The 21,566-nt window shown below is 38.3% G+C and overlaps 1 protein-coding gene across 4 annotated transcripts; it reads right to left on the bottom strand.

The window, feature by feature from the left end:
• Positions 1 to 448: 448 nt before the first annotated feature.
• LOC106069488 (multiple epidermal growth factor-like domains protein 10) lies at positions 449 to 19,577 on the bottom strand. 4 transcript variants are annotated; one of them, XM_056028267.1, is made up of 9 exons: positions 19,460 to 19,576; positions 18,887 to 18,955; positions 16,149 to 16,280; positions 12,271 to 12,441; positions 11,228 to 11,422; positions 8,625 to 8,762; positions 5,401 to 5,538; positions 3,079 to 3,219; positions 449 to 692 (listed from the first exon to the last, which is right to left on the bottom strand). In XM_056028267.1, exons 2-9 carry the CDS (start codon positions 18,933 to 18,935, stop codon positions 532 to 534), a joined length of 1,125 nt encoding a protein of 374 aa, XP_055884242.1. In that variant the 5' UTR covers positions 18,936 to 18,955; positions 19,460 to 19,576; the 3' UTR covers positions 449 to 531. The 4 variants fall into 4 exon arrangements, with proteins under 4 accessions (XP_055884242.1, XP_055884243.1, XP_055884244.1 ...); XM_056028268.1 differs by lacking the exon at positions 16,149 to 16,280 and having other exon boundaries at positions 19,460 to 19,577; XM_056028269.1 differs by lacking the exon at positions 8,625 to 8,762.
• Positions 19,578 to 21,566: the final 1,989 nt, after the last annotated feature.

Genomic DNA, 21,566 nt, shown 5'->3' with positions numbered 1-21,566 from the left:
CCAGCTCCTGATTTTTCCACATGGTCGACTCCCAAAGCCATTCTCATGATTGGGTATAGCTGCAAGGCAGCAGAAGTTTGAATTCAGAGTTTTCCTTCTCCTAGGTTGATAGCCAGTTATGGCTAAAGAGCCCCTCCTGCCCGAAGCTTACTGGTTAAGGCGCCAGTTACTCGCCTTTACCCCTTCTCATGTTAGTGAGAAAAGTTCCGCCGGAAAATATCTGAGACATGTGAAGGCCAGGAGTTGGACTGGTTGTCAGAGGCTATTTGAGACGCATGCCATTAGGAAGCATTTTATAGGTAATGGCGTGCTTACATCCATTACCACTTCCGGCAATGACTACATTGCAGAGCCTTGTCCAATAACAAGACTGGTCGCTAATCATTTTAGAACCCTTTCAGCAAGGTAACATAAGAGACCAAACAAGTAAACAAAGAATAACAAAAGCTAAAGAAAACAATAATAGCGTTTATTAACAAGGGGATTACAGAAATATCAAATAGGTAAATACAGACGCATATAAACGATGATTCAGTCCGTCTCGGCTTGAGACTCGTTTAAAGATTGACGATGATACCTTAACATAAGAACTACTACTGTTACCACTAAAAACGTCTGAAGTAGGATTATACATAAAGCTACAGGAGATCCTGTCTGTATAAATGAAAAATAAGAAAAGCCTCTTTTTATTTCTGGGGAAAGAAAACAAAAGCATACTTTTAGTAAGATATTTAAATGTTGTAGGAAAATGGAGTGGTTTGACAGTAGCGTCGTTAGGATGAGGCGGGGGGGGGGGGGGCGGTACGCGACAGAATCTGATTTACAACAGAGCAGGACTGTGAAGCCTCCCGAGGCTTTCCCCTTTCACGGCGCTTCCACAACAAAAATGTTAACAGATGCGCTTACTTGATTTAAAACAAGAATACAAAGAAAGACCGTGTTGTTATGCAAACTCAGAGGTAGCTCCGATGTTCTCAGCAAATTTTGGCTAAGAATATTTAAGCCATGGTTTTGTTTTGATTGTCTGCAAATAACATAAAATCGAGCTACATGGGCTATTATCGATAATGACAATTCTAAACCTTTTGGCAAGATAATGTAATTAAAAATTACAAAATTAATCGAATTTATGTCTGAATAGCGATTTCAGATACTTAATGGTTATTAACCGAAAATCAAACTAAACATTATATTATCGATAACAAAAATTATGGCATGTTACTTTCGTTTTCTTTTTTTTTTAAAGAAAAACGTGACAGACCATCTGACAGATGACACAAAACCAATAACGTTTTTTTTTTATTTTACTGGGGCTTCAAACATGTTTAAGAATTTTTTAGATTTACATAGATCCCTGTGCAAGTGCGTCTGTATAATAATTGTTTTAACCTTAAATTTAAAAAGTAATTAATAAATTTTGCAAATTGTAAATTGTATCATTTTTAAATTGATTTTTTTATAGAGCAACTTTCATATTTATAAAATGCTTAGCAAGCCAAAAGTAGCCTTCGCACCAGAAATTTGCAACATCTAAAATATCATGATTTGGGATTTTTAATATCTTGTCTAATTCTAATTTAAACATGATGACGAACTGATGTACGCACGGACAGACAGACAACACAAAATTAACAGCGGCTGTTCCATTTTCGGTGACCCATGTTATTTACAATAAAGTATGAAGAGGGTAAGGAGCTACCTCAAAATTTCAGGCCAATTGCCGGGTATGTAAAAAAAAAATGATTCTTTGATCTTGTTGATGAATGTTGTTAGTATTTGTATCTATATTGTTATTGTGTGACTTTTAAGTGGCTTTGAGACCTGGATGCTCTATCGAAGCTATCTAATGCTTCTCGAGCGCTTCCATCAAAGGTGTTTTCACTTCATATCTTATCTTACAAAATACAGACTTCATGATGGGCATACTCTGGCAAGACTACATTGCAAATAACTTTGTTCTTTAAGCCGTTGTGGACAGTATTACAAAATGGCAATGTCTTCAATTTCCAAGATTGAGGCTGAGTGCAGTGTTTCACATAACTACGCTCTGAGACCTGGGGGCTCTATCGAAGCCATTTAATGATCCTCGAACGCTTCCATCAAAGGAGCCTTCACTTCATGATGAGCATACGCTGGCAAGACTACATTTCAAATAAATTTTGTTCTGTAGACCGTTGTGGACAGTATTACAAAATGGCAATGTCTTCAATTTCCAAGATTGAGGCTGAGTGCAGTGTTTCACATAACTACGCTCTGAGACCTGGGGGCTCTATCGAAGCCATTTAATGATCCTCGAACGCTTCCATCAAAGGAGCCTTCACTTCATGATGAGCATACGCTGGCAAGACTACATTTCAAATAAATTTTGTTCTGTAGACCATTGTGGACAGTATTACAAATGGCAATCTCTTCAATTCCAAAGATTAAGGCTGACTGCAGTGTTTCACATAACTACGCAAACCCAGTTGCAACCTACATATTTTCCCGCATTTCTTGCAGACAAAGCCGTTGTGGTCTGGACAGCATAAAAGCACTAATTACCATTCGACAGTTGCGCTTGGTCGGACTTTTATCCCGCATGAGAGATGACCGCATGCCAAAAGCGATCTTCTATGGCGGGCTTAAAGGAGGACGGCATAACAAAGGTGCCCCTGTAAGCGCTTCAAATATCAACTATGGCGCCATTTCCACTCACGGCATAGAGGAAAGTAATTGGCAGCAGATGACCTTTGGAGACAAAGGGAGAGCTCTTCACAAAGCTGTGGAACAAACATTTGATACTCAAAGAAAAGTCATTATTGAAGACAGACTCAGAAAACGAAAGGAAAACTTAAATAGACCGCCAGTGGACAACGGCTCTGTCTGCATAATATGCAGAAAGATATACAGGTAGCCACTAGGTTTGCGTAGTCATGTGAACACTGAACTCACCCTTAATTTTCGGAATCAAAGACATTGTCATTAAGTTATGCTGAGGTGGACAATAATGGGGAAACTGAATTTTCATTTGCTTAAACCAAATAAAATTATCTTATCTTACTGCACAAGATTACCACGAAAAATAGTCCCTAGACTTACCAGTCTTATGAAAACACGTAGTACGATCACTCATGTTGAGGCGGTAATCTGGCAAGCACGTTTCGCATATCCTTGAGCCTGTCCTACACACTTTACATGTTTTGCTGCATATACAATTATGTCCATGACTTTTTTTGCAGGCTTTTGTAAGAACATAAACAACATAATCTAGATCAGCTTGGGTTTAGTAATAATACGTAGTGTACGCGTCAGTGTCTCAAGAGAAGTGTAAACAACATAATCTAGATCAGCTTGGGTTAACGACATAATCTAGATTAGCTGAGTTTAGAACTATCACGTAGTGACCACGTCAGTGCCTCAAGAGAAGTGTAAACAACATAGTTTAGATCAGCATGGGTTTAGTACTGTCAGGTAGTCTACAAATCCAGGTCTCATTTGAAGTGTAACAGGGGCGTAGCTTGGAGTTTGCCATCATTTTTGGGCCCAGGGGCTTGACCTCTTGGGGGCCCCTGCATTTTGCGTAATATTTAATATCCAATGTAAAAACACTCATTTCTGCCCCTTCCCCCTTTTCAAGTGGTGGCCCGGGGGGATTTTCAAAGTCTCCCCTCCCTTCCCCCACCCTAGCTACGCCACTAATGTGTGATTCATCTTCTCAAGAGAAATGCAAAATTTTGATCAGCTTGGGCACAGTACTGTCACGTAGTTTACACGTCATAATCTTGATCAGCTTTGATATAGTACTGTCACGTAGTTTACACGTCATAATCTTGATCAGCTTTGATATAGTACTGTCACGTAGTTTACACGTCATAATCTTGATCAGCTTTGATATAGTACTGTCACGTAGTTTACATGTCATAATCTTGATCAGCTTTGATATAGTACTGTCACGTAGTTTACATGTCATAATCTTGATCAGCTTTGATATAGTACTGTCACGTAGTTTACATGTCATAATCTTGATCAGCTTTGATATAGTACTGTCAGGTAGATTGTCACGTCAGAATCTAGATCAGCTTGGGTACAAAACTGTCACGTAGATTGTCACGTCAGAATCTAGATCAGCTTTGATAAAATATTGTCACGTAGTTTGTCACGTCATAATCTTGATCAGCTTTGATATAGTTACTGTCACATAGATTGTCAGGTCAGAATCTAGATCAGCTTGGGTACAAAACTGTCACGTAGTTTGTCACGTCATAATCTTGATCAGCTTTGATATAGTTACTGTGACGTAGATTGTCAGGTCATAATTTTGATCAGCTTTGGTATACTGTCATGTTGTTTACACATCAGAATCTATCTGCACCACTAATGTGTGATTCATCTTCTCAAGAGAAGTCTGAACAGCAAATTTTTGATCAGCTTGATTACAGTACTGTCACGTACTTCACACGTCAAAATCTTGGTCAGCTTAGGTAGAGCACTGTCACGTAGTCTGTCACGTCATAATCTTGATCATCTTGGATACAGGACTGTCACGTAGTGTAAAGGTCACGCTCTAAGACATGTTTTAACAGTACATTTATGTACTCGTGTCTTTTTAGAAACCACAAGTTTCTAAATAGAGAATTGTATATCACGTTTTATATGTTTCTATTTATTAAACAAAACTAAAATATTGTTTCGAAGTGTATTAATTAATAAAGTTTCAACTTAATATTAAATATACTTTTGAAAATGTACTATTGAAATTAAATACTAAATGAAATACTAAATGGACCTCATTCACCAATCGTAAACAAACAACATTTTGCCACCTGGTTCTCTATATCTTCTATACAATTTACGCAATCCATAAAGGCTGTCACGTGATACTTAATTTTCATTGTTTTATCAATATTATCACGTGGCTAAATGTTGTTTGTTTACGATTGGTGATGAGGTCCATGGAAATTTTTACAGTACTGAGAGTTGTGACTATAAATGTGGAGATCTTCCCCTTAGATAAGCCTTTTTGTAAGGAAAGAGGAAGAGGGTACGGCCTAGAGAAACATGGCGGATGCCAAGTGGAAACAGTTTAAGAGACTCACCCAGAACAGAGATGCCTAGAGAAAGCTGGTTGTGGGCATATGCGCCGATGTGATACATTTAAAGATTGGAGGATGAAACAAACAGGGCATATTTTTTTTTAAATGTTAATTCAAATTTAGGCAACTAGACAGAATCTAAAATTTAAACTAAAACTTTCCTTTTAATATGAGGAAATTATACAAAGGTAGACGGACAATCTCGCACATAAACAGACAGACAGATAGGTTGTATTGTTTTGAATTAGACCTATGCACTACACGATTCTGTTATTTAAAAAAAAAAAGGAAAAGATATTAATGAAATAAATTTGGCGAACATACTTACGAATATTGCACTGGGGTGGATTTGAGAATCCGAAACAGCCATTGAGACAAAGCCCAATCTTAGGGTCACAAGATCCGTTGTAACAGCTGCTGCTACACTTAAAGAGACAATTTAATCCGAAGTGACCTTTGCGACAAGCTGGGAAAAAAAAGAGATTTCATGTAATTTTTTGACTAGAATACAAAGAATGGACGTAGGATGGAAGATTTTTTAGATTCAACATTTCCACCACTTCTAAATCAAATATCTTTCACATTTATTGGTTTCCCACTTAGTCTACGAATCACTCGAGATTTACTCTCGCCATACAATCAATAGAATATCAAAGCCATCAAACCATTATGTCATCTGACCATTAGTCCTCCAATCATTAAATCATCCAGACAAACTATCATCAAACAATCATGTCATCCAACAATCATGTCGTCCAACTATTTTGTCATTCAAGAATAATGTCATCCAACAATGTCATCAAAGAATCATTGAGCAATGAAATAGTAAAAAAAAGTAAAGCCCCACCCTTTCAGCCCATGTGGTCTATAGGGCAGGTGATGTAAAGTTCATCTGTTTCTGTGGCCTATAGTTAACGAGGGTGTCATGTGGTCAGCGCAACGACCAACCGCCTTTACTTTTCTCCAACTAACGTAAGGCACCCATTAGAGCTGGGTGGACTCAGAGGCGCCTAAAAGATCACAATCTTCACCAGGATTCGAACCCCGGACCGGTATGTATCATGAAACAACGATATTATCCATGACATGTCATCCAACAATTGTTTTTTTAAGTCTCCCCCCCCCCTTTCCCTACAATAGCTACGCCACTAATGTATGATTCATCTTCTTAAGAGAAGTGTGAACAGCAAAATATTAATCAGCTTGGGCACAGTACTCTTACGTAGATTGTCACGTCAGAATCTAGATCAGCTTGGGTACAATATTGTCACGTAGTTTGTCATGTCATAATGTTGATCACCTTGGGTATAATACTGTCACGTAGATTGTCAAGTAGGAATCTAGATCAGCTTGGGTACAAAACTGCCACTTGATTGTCACGTCAGAATTTAGATCAGCTTGGGTACAAAACTGTCACGTAGATTATCACGTCAGAATCTAGATCAGCTTGGGTACAAAACTGTCACGTAGATTATCACGTCAGAATCTAGATCAGCTTGGGTACAAAACTGTTGCGACCTATATATTTTCACGCAGTACGTGCAGACAAAGCCATTGTCCGCTGGCTATGGGTTTACGTTCTATTTTCGTCTTCTGCGTCTGTCTTCAATAATGGCTTTCCTTAGAGTCTCAAATATTTGTCCTGCAAACTTTGTGAGAACTCTCCTATTGTCTCTGTCAGGGGCCCTCTGCTGCCAGCTACTTTCCTCTATGCCAGTGAGGGCGAAATGGCGCCTGAGTTGATCTTTATATTGGGTGGGGGGGACACCTCTGTTACGGCGTGGTCCTTTAATTTCGCCAGACAAGATCTCCTTTGGCATGAAGTCGTCTCCCATGCTGGATAAATCTTGAATAATCATGTCATTAAAAAAACTAAGAAATTCAATAATGTGTCGTCCAACCAATAAATATGCCAACCATTATGCCAACCAGCTATTATTTGTTTTAAACAACAGATCATGCCAGCCTTTAGATTTTGAGATCTTCTTCTCCTTCTTGAAATTTTCATGTAGAGTTGAGATTTCGGCTCTTGGAAACTCTATGCCAGCAAAAGTGAACAAGAGCTTCCTCTCACCGGCTTGAATGAGAACAGTGTACACTGTTCTGTCTAGCGGGGGTTAGACTTGCGGCCAGAGGCCGCGTACACCGAGACCCCCGCTATTTTCCTTTTCTATACCAGGATTACCATGCAGGACACGCCATTTATGTAACGGCTCTTGTGACAAGGTTGGGGAAACGTTTTTAAAACTCGGCACAGTGAAATGAGGATGCTCTCGAACGCCCTTAGGCACCCCCACGGGAGTCTTGTTTTGCTACCTTTTAGCCTAATCGTTTCCTCTTACTATCGTTTCCACCCGGGCGCCCACTATAAGGCAGCGTTGCTGGCTCGGAATGTTTGAGATAATCTACTAAAGCTATACAGAAACATCAAATAACTCTAAACACTAGTATAACTAAACCTTTGTAAGCGTATTACATTCTTGACTCTTTCTCTCCTAATTGACGATGCCAATGTTGATTTGACCCCATTAAACTAAATTCATTCTTGTAATTATACACTTTAATTTGTGTTGTATAAAAAGAGCATGCATTCTCCAATAATTCGATACCAAATATAACATTTTTTATTACAAACAAAATAAGTAATTAAAGTTTTACCATAACAGGATAGTGAAATACAAATGAGCAAAATGATTAGTTCTATCGGTAAGAGGAAAATAATTACGGAGAGAAAGAGTTAAAGTAAAAATGAAATAAACAGAAATAAGCTTCTTTTAAAACAAAACAGACTTCGCTTTTATTATTTATACATTTACTAAGATTTAACTTGAAAGTAGCTATCTGTAAAAAAAAACAAGCGGAATGATAATTTATACAATACAAGCTACAACTCAATAAAAAGTTCAAGTCTTTTCTTTGCTAAGTCTACTGCTTAAAACAAAAAAAAAAGGTAATTACGTGAAAATGTAGTGTCCGAACAATTGTCCACTTCTATGACTATTATAGTGAGGCGCGTTGGCTGAGTGGTAAAGCACTTGGCTTCCGAACCAGTTCAAATCCTGGTGACGACTGGGAATTTTTTATTTCAGAATCTTTGGGCGTCTCTGACGCCACCCAGCTCTAATGGGTACCTGACATTAGTCGGGGAAAAGTAAAGGCGGTTGGTTGTTGTGCTGGCCACATGACACCCTCGTTAGCCAATAGGCTACAGAAACAGATGACCTTTTACATCATGTCCTATAGACTACTAGGTCTGAAAGGGCAACTTTATTTTTACTATAACTGCTATAACAATAAAAATATATAGATGCAAATAAAAACAACAATTACATACAGCTGGAGTTCTTCCTTCTTGTCTCCCCTTTCACACCTGTATTTTTTAAGCATGACTCTTCCTCCTACACAACCAAAAACATCCGCCCTCCTCTAATGAGGGTTACACAGAAAAACACGCACATGCAATAACTATGTCTCTTATTCTACAATATTTACAACTAGAGAAGAAAAGAAAAAAGCACAAGACATAAAAATTTCAAAAATAAACAATCTTACGCTTATCGCAATACGGGAAATTGGAATACCCCACGCACGCATCACTGCACTTGCCCGTCGCCCGGTCACACTTGAAGTTGAAACAACGGTCGCAGTAATCGGGAGCGCAAGGCAGCCTCGTATAGGAGACAATGCAGTCTATCAGAAGGATAACAGAAAATCAAACAAGAAAAAGATTAAAAAAATAATTAAACACCTTTATTCATGGAAGCTGAGCGGTAAAGCGCTTGACTTCTGAACTGGGGGCCCTAGGTTCGAATCCTGGTGAAGCCTGGGTTTTTTTTTTTACTTTCGGGATCTTTAGGGCGCCTCTGTGTCCACCCAGCTATAATGGGTACCTGACATTAGTTAGGGAAAAGTAAAGGCGGTTGGTCGTTGTGCTGGCCACATGACACCCTCGTTAACCGTGGTTCAGTGCTATTAGTAAAACAAAACAAAACAAAATAAATTTGACACACTTTAGGACCAGTAGCATAGTAGCCATGGGGTGAATGAGCTTTTTCACGCCCGAACCCGCGACGACTGTTATATGAGCTGCCTGGTTGTGCGATTTGCGCGCTGGACTGTCGTTTGGATTTATCGATTGTCCCGAATTCAAACCCTGCCAGCTCCCATCCCCGTCGTCCTGAGGGAGGTTTGGGCTAGAAAGTAAACTGTCTTCAACTCTGAAGGAACATCCGAAACATGTAAAACATCTTACAAAACAAACAAACATGCAGACACATAGTTTGGTTTTAGGGTAGGCGCTGAATGCCACTTGGTCGACTATCTAACAAATACGCTCGTCGTTTACTTTTAAGATACATTGATGCGTAAAATGATTTAGTGTCAGGAGTTTCAAATACCTCAGAGCTTTCGTCTCAGGGAACGAAACCTGAACTACTGGCCCGAATTGCTTAGTCCACAGCAGTACTTTCAAAAACTTAAAATAATGTGGAAAGACAAAGGCATAGCCTTCGATACCAAAATCAGTCTGATGCGCTCCCTGGTCATGGCCACATTTTTATATGCTTGCGAGTCTTGGACGCTGACTGCAGAGCTAGAGAGGAGGATCCTTGCAATGTAATTAAAGATTTTACAGAAAGAACCTAGGTATCACATTTAAAGGCAGTATCAAAAACCACCAAATTATAAACAGGATTACTACAGCGGTTGGATCCCTCGATGACCTGCTAACTATTGTAAAAAAAAAAAAACGCAAACTAAAACTCTATGGTCATATAACAAGATTCTCAGGCTCTCAAAGACCTTCCTTCAGAAAACAGTACCAGGAAAAAGAAGAAGAGGCAGACACTGAAAGCGATGGGAAGACAACATTTAAAAAATGGACTGGCCTGCCACTGAAAGAGGTTCTATCCAAGACAAAAAAACAGAGAAGAAGGGAGAAAAGAGGATGACAGATCTTGTGTGGTGCCCCAACACTCTTACAGACTAAGGGATAGGTAAATAAATCAATTATTAACAGCAACACTAGGGAGAGAAAACAAAACAAGAAAAAGATAAAAATACTTTTAAAAAACACCAAGAAAAAGATAAAAATACTTAAAAAAAACACCAAGAAAAAGATAAAAATACTTTAAAAAACACCAAGAAAAAGATAAAAATACTTTAAAAAACACCTAGAAAAAGATAATAAAATGTAATTGCATCATTTACTTTGAATTAGTCATGTAATTAAATTTGTAACAGATCTAGACCAGCAACAGTAAATCTCTGCGATTAGAAACTAGAAATATTTTTACCAAATGTTTTTTTCTTTAGCTTTATTGATGCCTTTAGCTTTCTCAATACGCTATGATCCTATCAATTATCTGGGCCAATTGTGAAAAGTCGGGTGTGTTTGTGAATTTTACAGTAATCAAGTTTTAAAAGCACTTATAAAAAAAAAGGGGGGGGGGGGAGGGAACGGCATGAATTCGAACTCATGACTCAAGCCGACATGCTAGCCACTCTGCTAGTGACGTTTTATGAAAATAGAAGATTGTATAGTTATCTATTGTTTGTTTCAAAATTACTTTAAAGCACTGACCAATAGAGGGGACTAATTCAGCTTATACCACCACTTCAGTCAATTAAAATGTCTTTCCCTTGTTCGAGATACCGAACAAAATCATTGATTACCAATAGTAAAATACATAATTGGTTAATTTTTTTAAACAATTGATTCTGTGTTGTCAGGTAAAAGAAATAATTGTGCCAAAAATTTAATCTTGATCCGGAGACTGGTTGCTAGAGAAATAACGTGGACAAACCTTTTACCAGACAGACAGAGTTGATATAAGCTTTGGAAAAAGCTCAGGGTAACCTGACGGAAGCTTTTTTTTTCTTCCCCTTGTTAGACTGTCTGCTACCACTATCAGACGTCTCCACCGAGGCACCACAAGGAGGTCACAGGGGCCGGATTCGTCAGTAAAACCAGCCACCAGCAGACAAGGACTTTGCCTGCTCAGATAAGGCAAAATATGTAGGTCACAGCTAGGACAAGGTAGCCGCGTGAAACACTTCAATCCCCATTCATCTCAGCGTTATAGCTACTATCATTCCTTGTTTAAACTAAGTAAAATAAAGTGATTAAATTTACTACGGTAAAAGAGGCACTTTACCATTGCTGGCATATATGTGGCAGACCCTAAAGTAATCTTTCGTGTCTACCAGGAACACTGTGGCTGGTTCTGCTGTTCTGCAGTAGACGTCCAGGGTATAATTGTCCACGACAATGTCATAGCTGCCGTTCACACACACGACCGTCCTGTTGTCATTCCACACAGTTAGATTTCCTTCCAACTCGCCTCTATATTCTATTGATAAGTAAAATATAAACAAATTAATAAAACCAAGAAAAATACAAACAATTTTTTTTTTAAGAAAGTTAATATAATTCAAAATTAAACTGGCACATATCAATCATAGGGCGCAGTGGTTTAGTGGTTAAGCGTTTAACTTCCGAACCTGGGACTCTGGGTTCGAAACTCGGTTGAAGACTATGATTTTTAGCTTTGGGATTCTCAGGGCGCCCATGAGTCCAGCCAGCTCTAATGACTACCTGACTTTAATTAGGAAACGCTAAGTGCTGAGTTCTTTCACTTCGATAAGCTTTTATTTTTTTTTCTTGCTAGCTATTGTTTTTGTTTCGAAAGAACGGAGTATTCCTGTGTCTGTTTACGTGATCGCTTTTTAACTGCATTTATAATTTTAAAAAAAAAACATTGTACGAATTAAGTTCTAACTCAAGAGGGGGGGGGGGGGGGGCGCAAGCCAACGCACTATCCGCTGTGCCAGCGAAATGCTTATGAAAATAGAAAAGCTTTATAGTTATCTATTAATAGTTTCAAACATTTAAGCGACGACGTCAATTCTCTACACAAAATATAAAGGAGTCTAATTCAACGTGTACCACCACTTCTGTCAAGTGCCATTTCTTTTCCTTGTTCGATGCCAAAGAAAATAATTAATTTCTCCGATACTCAATTTTTTATTTTTATTTTACCTGACAACGAAGAATCAATAAAGAAAAATTAACCAATTTGTCAAGAGAGGCAAGGGGACATTCTGTCCAGGCTAGCATCGATGATGAAGATGACGATGGTGACAATGATAACGATGGTCATGGGTAGTGATGACAATGGGATGGTTATCTGCCACTTACTTTTAAAACCAATGACCCTAAAAAATGTGATGTGTGTAGGGACAACGAAGGTGTAGATAAAAGATTTCATGTTTTCAACGCAGGTATCGATGTCATCGTCGTGCAAAAAAGGGCGATTGGTCTTTGGAATAGTTACTAACGATGGTCTTGGTGCACTCCTTGTCAGATCCTCTGCAATTAGAAAATATTCATAAACCAGATAAGCGTTTCTCTAACAAAAATTATTGTTTTAAATATAGTTAGAATAATATGACATTATCATAGCGGTATCAGCGACAATTATTTCACCATTGGGATTGATAATTAAAAGGAGGCCTATCTATATATAGCATCACATTTTTGTAGTGTATCAGAATACGAATTATGCTATATATTCGTAAAAGCCCTGATTGATTTATTGACTCACTTATCACCAGTTCTCCCACTTAAGGTATTCAAAAAAAAAAAAACAACAACAACGAATATTTGACCTGTTATTACTTAACTTTAAGTAAGATACTTTCATGATCCATACTGCAGCGGTTCAATTTACCATAGACAACTCTTTATTCGCCATTTTGACCCAAAGTGATTTTGAAAGAAGACCTAATAGAAAAAGCGCACTTCCGCTTTCGATAGCTAACAAAGTACACTTCCTGTTCTTAGAGGCTTAACTCTTTCTCTCCTGATCGACGATACCATCGTTGATTTTTACCTCATTAAATTAAATTAATGTTTAATTTTTCAAACTTGACTTTGAACTATATAAAAAGAGCTTGCATTTCCCTTTAATTCTATACCAAATAAAACATTTTCTAATAATAAACAACAAAGCCATTGAAGCCCAGTCGTAACAGGGGGAGTGAAATAGTAATGAGCAAAATGAAGAAATCCTTCCAAAAACGTGGGAAAATAATTACGGAGAGAAAGAGTTAATTTTAATTCTAAACATCTACTCCTTTCTTTTATTTGTTTTTAACCCATGTAGATCTAGACAAGAAGTCTTTAGCATCTGAAGTAGTAATTTGTTAATACTATCTTATGCTAAAATAAACGTTACTATTTATAACAAGAAATACATTATAAATACTTTCTAAAAATAGATTATACCTCCTTTATACATCCTATAGGGCGATTATTTTGCTATTGATAACTAATGATAGTCAGATTGAAAAAAAAAAGGAACTATTTAACCCTCAAACCCTCCGCACCCCACGGGGAGAAAAATCCTGATTAAGCATAAGTATACATTTACTAGACAAAAGCCCATAGCCCAAGACATCACAATACAAAAATGGAGCTGGATAGGACACACCCTGCGAAAACCAGCTACCAATGTTGCAAGGCAGGCACTTGACTGGAACCCACAAGGAAAGAGGAAAATGGGCAGACCCAAGCAAACTTAGAAGAGGTCAGTTGTCAGTAAAGCTGAGGGTAATGGAATGACATGGGAGCAGATGAAGAAAGCTGCTCAGAACCGAGTTCGGTGGAGAAGTGTAGTTGCTGCCCTATGGTCCCCTGGGAGTGCACAGGATTAATGATGATGATGATGATGATACATTTACTATGACTTATAATGTTCCAATGATAGGACTTGGGATCTAGACTTATATGAGTTAGCCAAATGTTCCTGAACATTAATAATTAATGATGCCTATATGTGGAAATACCCGAAGACGCATTATCCATTCAGTATAAATATTCTCTCGTTCTCTAGGCAAATTTAAATTTATTTTTTTTTACTTAGAGAAATTATAAAAATTTAAGACCAACCTTGCGGTCTATAGGGCAAATGATATAAAGTTCATCTGTTTCTAAGGCCCACGGTTTACGAGGGTGACATGTGGCAGTCACAATGACCAACCGCCTTTTCTTTACCCCCCAACTAATGTCAGGTACCCATTAGAGCTGGGTGAAGTCAGAGGCGCCCAAAGATCCTGAAATTCAAAATCCCAGTCTTCACCAGGATTCGAACCCTCCTCAGTGATTTAAAGTAACTAGGAAATATGTTAGAGCCGATTTAAAAAAAATACTCGTTATCCAACCAAAATGTTTCCACCCAAATTTTTGTTTCCAAAAAAAAAAAAAACAACGAATTCAATAGAGGTATTATACAAAATCAATATATTTTCATATACACACGAGGAATATTAATCTAAATATAAACTTTTTCTTTGTTATGGAGCTGTTCTAGGTGGTATTATTTTATTTTATTTTTTTATTTATTTTTTTTTGCCAAAAACAAAATTATTTAAAATTAAAAAAAAAATATATATAAAAAATAAAAATATAAAAAAAATAATAAATACATTTTTAAAAAAATATTTAAATATTAAAAAATATAAAAATATATATAAAAAAAATAATATATAAAATATAATAAAAATATTATTGAAAAAAATGTCAAAAAAATGGCTGCCTGGTCGTGCGGTTTGTGTGCTGGACAGTCATTCGGATTTATCGATGGCCGAGGGTTCAAATCCTGCCCGCTCCCATCCCCCGTCGTCCTGCGGGAGGTTTGGACTAGGAAGTAAACTATCTTCAACTCTGAAGGAACATCCGAAAACACGTAAAACATTTTACAAGTATAAAAAAAATTAAAAAAAAAAAAAAAAAAGGGGCCTATCAATGTGTTCAACATTGACTTGAGAAGCTGAAGAATGTATATGGCTCCTTTTGTCTCGAAAGGCAATGGATGCGCCCAAATGAGTCACTGGCTTTGGCTTAATCTTGAGACGGGGCAGAATCTGGTGTGGCCAATCAAGCCAATTCTAGAACGGCAGACTTTGCCACAATTCGTACATGTGTATGCCTCTGATTTAGGGCTAGCAGACAGGGCAGCTTTCTTTTTATCCCTCTTGATTAAAGCCGCTTCAATTCTTTTGTTCTCAGCAAGGGTTGTCCCAGCACACACAGTCTGTCTCCATGCACTCCGGTCTTTGGCTATGTTTTCCCACATACTTTCGCTGATGCCTGAGGCTCTCATGTCTCGCTTGCAGACATCTCTATATGTTAGTCTTGGGCGGCCCTTGGGTCTGACTCCTTCCACAAGCTCAGCATATAAGATATCTTTCGGGATTCTACCATCTGGCATGCGGGTGACATGTCCGAGCCAGCGTAATCTTCTTTGTGTCAGGAGAGCATACATGCTGTTCATATTGGCCAATCTTAAAACTTCCTAATTGGAGACATGGTCCCTCCAAGAGATGCCCATTATGCGTCTCAGGCAGCGCAAGTGGAAACTATTCAATCTGTGCTCTTGGTACATGTATGTTGACCAGCTTTCACTGCCATAAAGGAGAGTGCTCACAACACAGGCGTTGTAGACTAGGATTTTGGTCGCTGTGGTCAATTTACCATTTTCCCAGCTCGATGTTTAAGTCTAGGTTACTGACAATTGTTGAACCCAAGTAGGTAAATTCCTGCACCACTGAAAGGGTGTGGTTCCCAATTTGTATTATAGGTATTTCTGCGACGTCTTGTGCCAGGATTTCGGTCTTGGAGAGACTTATAGTAAGGCTAAACTCTTGACAAGCAGCTGCTAAGGCGTTCACTAGCTTCTGTAGACCTCCTTGTGAGTGAGATACGAGTGCCGCGTCATCAGCAAACAGCAGCTCCCTTATCAAGATACGACGCCTTTTCGTTTTGGCTTTAAGATACCATGTACCAAATTGTAAAATTATACGAAAACTCGGCCTAACATTTTGATTGAAGCGTGTCTCGTTTTGGAAACAGGGTTAAAGTACAATATCCGTTTTTAATATAAATCCATTTACAGTTAATCCCAGACTTGCTTAACTGGCACACACACAAATCCAAACCATCCCGTATTGCGGTAGGGTTACAAATATAGCATCAGTTTTTAATATAAATCCTATTACGGTTAATTTCAGACTTACTTAACTGGCACAAAAATCCGAACCATCCAGTAGCGCAGGTGGATCCATTTAAGCAGGCCCCGAATTTGTCGCAGCCTTTTTGACAGTGACACTGGTAGCGACACGAGGGTCCGAAATAGCTTAGAGGGCAAGCTGAAAAGGCAAGTTATTTTTAAGCAGTGATACAGCCCAGTAGCGTCGCTAAGGGTTGTTGTCACCCAGGGGCGGACTGGCTATATGGGCATTCGGGCAAATGCCTGGTGGGCCGGTACCCAAATAAGCCGATAGGACCACAGTAATCATCTTCCTTTTTTGAAGTCACGTCTGTATTTTATAAGATAAGGGCGGCACGTGTTAAATTATTAAAGGTTTTTTTGCAACCCCCTTATAAAAGAGGCCCTCTGAGTGACGTATTTTTAAACAAATATTATTCAGACTCTACTAGGGCCTACTAAATCTAGTAGGCTTATCATTTTAGGGACTACACACTTAGCGATTAAAAGGCACAAAACCAGAGTTGTGTGCTCTTAGTTTGTGACGACATTTCCGTTTGTATGCGAACATTGTACTCTAACTGCAGAACTAGAGAGGGAGATCCTAGCCATGGATTTGACTTGTTATAGAAGAATTATAGGAACAAACAAGATAAAAATATAAAATATACAAAAAAAAGCTTATATTTTGTGTAACTGTATCAATTATTTCGGATCAACCATGTAATAAATTTCTAATTATTTTTGTTTATCGCAATTTCATGCTTTTGGCTTTCTTAGTATTCTATTATCCAATCACACCACTGGTCCAGCTGGGATACGGAATAGAAAAAAGGAGAGGGGTATCTTGGTGATTATTACTATAATATTTTTTTTTCATATTGATTTTATATAAAAAAAGAGTTGTAAGACTAGAATTCTATCTCGAGGGCTCAACCCTCTTTAGGCTAACACGCTAATCAAGGTTGCAGCGAAGTGCTTATGAAAATAGGAGGTTTCAAAGCAATCGATAGTTAGTTTCAAACTTTTAACCGCTGACACAATTCTCTTACGCTAAGTATAAAGGGGACTAATTCAACTTATTCCACCAAATCTGTTAAGTACAATATCTTTCCCTTGTTCAAAATACCAAAAGAAATAATTAATTTCCAATAGTTAATTAATTAATTAGGTAGACGTACTAACTGTACAAAAGTGTAGCTTGATCCGAGATTGGGTGTTGGAGAAATAACATGTACAAAAGTTGTACCAGACAGACAGACAGACAGACAAAGTGAGCTGACGTAAGATGTGCAGAAGTAAAATGAAAGAGATTCTCATTCTGGAGAAAGAAAGGAATGGTAATAGACGTTCAACAGATCATATGTTGATCTTCTAACGGACACAGGGATATGTATAGTAGAAGTCTCTTGCTCTCATGTTAATAAAAGTATTAATAACTGTTTCTATTTACTGACTTCCGGTGTTTCATTTCTACACTCTTAATTCTTAACACGGGTGTATGACGTCTTGAAATTTAAAGACCTCATCACAAACGATGAGATTAGACACAGGGCTAATATAGTGATTAGACCCCACGATGACCTACTAACTGGACCATAATCTTCAAATACAAAAAACAAAATTTAATAAAATACTCAGAAAGACACAATGATAAAGGCACATTTCTCGTTCCATATGCTAGGACAAATTTGTACAAATACTCCTTCTTCCCTAGTGCTATTAGAGTATGGAATGGGTTGCCTGAGCTAGCCAGGAAAACCAGTGACTTGGCAGAATTGAAGTCATTGGTTAATATGCATGACTAAAAGCATGACGCGTAGGACGTAATCATCCTCTTTTTTGAAGTAACGTCTGTATTATATAAGATAAGATAACTATTGTAAAAAAAAAACCACTATAAAAAACGGAAATTAAAACTCTATCGCCATATTAGAAAGTCTTATGGACTTGCAAAGACCTTCCTTCAGGGAACACTACTGGAAAAAAAAAGAAGAGGCAGACTGAGAAAACATAAAAGAATGGACGGGCCTGCCATTGAAAGAGGTTCTATCCAAGGCAAAAGACAGAGAGGAATGGAGAAACACGGTTGACAAATCGTGTGTGGTGCCCCACCAGACAAATGGATAGGTAAAAGTAAAGGTGATGACGTAGGGCTCATGTGCCTCTATGGCGGACGGTAAACTAGTGAGTCATGTGGCCACGACAACGACCAACCGTCTTTATTTTTCCCACCAAATATAAATGTAGTGTGTTGAATTAAATTTAGAAAATCAGTAATTTTAAGACCCAAGTCTTTAACCAGGTTCAAACTCGAGATAGTTTGTTTCTTTCGTATTCAATCTTTTTTTATGAAGATGCAGGGGCGGATTTGCTATATGGGCATTCGGGCAAATGCCCGGTGGGCCGGTACCCAAATGGGCAGGTAGCACCACCGAAAGGGTCACATGAATGCCAGTAAATTATTTTAAGACATCTTTGACAATGTAAAGTCTAACAATTATCTAAAGCAATAATATAGCTAACAATTTGTGGGCCTGATTGTATAGAAATGCCAGGGCAGATTTGGACACCCAGTCCGCCCCTGTCAATAGGTCACTATGCCCCACAGTTTAAGTGTTAGGGTAACACATGTATCCATGACACGCTCTACATACAGACGTGGATCTGTGCTTACTTCCAATGTAAATTTTTATTAAGTGAAACAATGAATACATTTGTGACGTTTACCTTATAATTAACACATAGAGACAACAAGGTAATTACCTAGAAGCACGTCGTAAAAGATGCAAAGAATGAAAACTTTCATCAACATAACAACTGCACTTTGTGGGCCTGGAAGTAAATTAAAAGTACTCTTCAGAATAGTAAGTTAGGACAAATTCGTATAGGTAGGCCTAATCCGTATTCTCGTGTGCCACTAGAGCATAGAATTGGTTGCCTGAATCAGCCAGGAAAACCAATGATTTAACCCAAAGTCTCTACCCAAAATGCAAGACTCAATTGTCACATAGTAGCCTGCATTAAAGACAAAGATTCATTTGCCTTCTATTTTAAAGAAAGATTTTGTCGTTTTCAATTTAGAGGATCTAGAAGTCTATATAAAAAAAAAATAGATAATTAGATCTAGTCTAATCTAGAGTAGGCCTAAATTAGATCTTGAGACTTAGTCTAGATCTAGAAGTAGTAGAAGCTCCATTTACTCCATTTGTATCCTCAATAGACACTTGTGACATGCACATTTTGAAATGACAATTTGCAGAACAGCGTCTGTATTAAATTAAATATTATAGAAGGGAAGTTAATGTATAAAAAAAATAATGTTATACTCGGCCCTACTTCCAACCTATCTGTTTATTATAAATTAGATCTAGATCTAGATCTCCGAACTCAGAAATTTGTTTATGAATAAGTCAAAAATGTAGTTCAGGCCTTTTAAAAATGTGTCTTATAAGGAAGAGAGACATTTTACGGAAGAAATAACATTGATTTTTCAAAACAAACTTCGCATCTTTGGCGAATCGTTTATTATATTCCTAAACGCCCTTATTCATTCATGTTTGTATCTTATCGCCGTGGGCGAAAAATACGAAAATTTAACCAGCTATTAATTTTCTTGTGCCTAGGACAACTAAGCACTTTCACGATCGAAACCGTAGCGGTTAAATTTACCAAAAGCGATTCCTTATTCCCAATTTAGACACAATGTTTTCTTTAAAGCCGACATCAATTTCGTTTTTTAGGCACTATTTAGCCAGCTTCTCTACCACCAAAGCGAAAGCCAAATTAACCTGCTATATTAGTGGACGGAAGTGTCTCTCCAAAATAGGACCACATAGCCATATGAAAAGGTGTTCGAGATGAACCATAGTCGCTCTACGACTTAAGGAGGCCAACAATTTAGATCTAATTTTGTTTTCGCAGAATTCTCTTGGCGCGAAAGTTTTTGTAGAAATAGTTTGATTTTTTTTTTTTGTCATTCACAGAGTACTTTTTTTTGTGTGTAAAATATTATAAAATCAAAATGTGATGTATGTATAATTTATTATCTTTTGTTGAGTTTGGAGATTTAAAACAAAAACAACCGATTTCTCGAGAGCGTTACGACGCCAGAGTGTTAAAAAAAAGAGGAGGGGGGAGGGTCAGACCAAAAGCAGCAAAGAGCTTATGAAATACTTAAATATTGAGTAAAGATGCCGAAGAAAAGTAAATTTCCCCTTCCAGACCTTGTGGTCTTTGAGGCAGATGATGTAAAAGGTCATCTGTTTCTGTGGTCGACGGTTAACGAGGGTGTCATGTGGCCAGACTAACGACCAATCGCCTTTACTTTTATTCATTAGAGCAGAGTGGAATCAGAGGCGCCCTAAAAAACCCGAAAGTAAAAAATCCCAGTCTTCACCAGGGTTTGAACCTGGGAGCTCGTTTGGGAAGACACGCGCTTTACCACTCAGCCATCGCGCCTCCAAGTGTAAGTTTCATTTGTATTTCTGGATCCCAGAGTAAATGAGAATCTTGTCTTGTGTGTAATAATGTGGAAAGACTCTGTTTAACTTTGACACCCGATACGGTCACTGTGAAACAGTGTCGCCTATCTAGTAGAAGTGTCCTCAACTTTGACAGTTAAAGGAGTAGGGGGACGAATCTGAAAGGTCACTCGATTTTAAAGGAGGGGGGGGGGTTACTAGTCACTAAGGAGAATTAGTTCTTTCAGCTAGGAGTTTATCTCTGGTCAAATGTTCACAGGAGACAGACTTGTACGAACTTCGCCGAGCGCAAAAGAAACGAAGCTGCGTCAGCCAAGAGAACGAAGAAGAAAGCTGCCTTGTCAACTAGCCCTAGGACAGTTGCATATACATGCACTGTGGCAAACTCTGCCGCTCCAGAATTGGCTTGATCAGTCACACCAGATTCTGCCTCGTCTCAAAACGAAACCAAAGCCATTGAATCACCTGTGTCTTCCGAGACATAAGGAGCCATATTATATTACAGGTTTACTAGCGTGAAGTGAGCTTTCCACGTGACCACCATTGGCTGCCTGGTCGTATTGGTGGTAAGGGGTTCGAACCCTTCCCCCGCAATGCCAAGCCTTCCTTCTGTAATCCAATGGATATCCTGTATGGATGTCCTAAATGGATGTTCTGGAGGGATGTCCTGAATGGATGCCCTGTATGGATGTCCTGAATGGATGTCTTGAATAAATGTCCTGAATGAATGTCCTGAAGCTGAAGTTCTTCGATTGATGCAATTACATGTTAAACACTGGCGCGGTGGCTGAGTGGTAAGGCGCTTGGCCTATGAACTAAGGGTCCCTAGTATGAATCCTGGTGAAGATTGTGATTTTTAATTTTGGGATCATTAGGGCGCCTCTGAGTCCACCCAGCTCTAATAGATACGTGACATTAGTTGGGGAAAAGTAAAGAGGCGGTTGGCCATTGTGCTGGCCACA

The sequence above is a fragment of the Biomphalaria glabrata genome, chromosome 5 (assembly GCF_947242115.1).
Source record: "Biomphalaria glabrata chromosome 5, xgBioGlab47.1, whole genome shotgun sequence".
Taxonomy (NCBI): Eukaryota; Metazoa; Mollusca; class Gastropoda; family Planorbidae; genus Biomphalaria; species Biomphalaria glabrata.
The sequence above is the reverse complement of the archived record's forward strand: the minus strand, read 5'-3'. Positions and strand labels throughout refer to the sequence as shown.

Coding starts and splice junctions, on each gene's coding strand:
- LOC106069488 (XM_056028267.1), bottom strand. CDS start 18,935: ATGTTGATGAAAGTTTTCATTCTTTGCATCTTTTACGACGTGCTTCTA. Junction 12,442..16,148: donor CGGATTTTTGTGCCAGTTAA/GTAAGTCTGAAA, acceptor TTCTAATTGCAG/AGGATCTGACAAGGAGTGCA. Junction 693..3,078: donor TACGTGTTTTCATAAGACTG/GTAAGTCTAGGG, acceptor TTCTTTCCCCAG/AAATAAAAAGAGGCTTTTCT.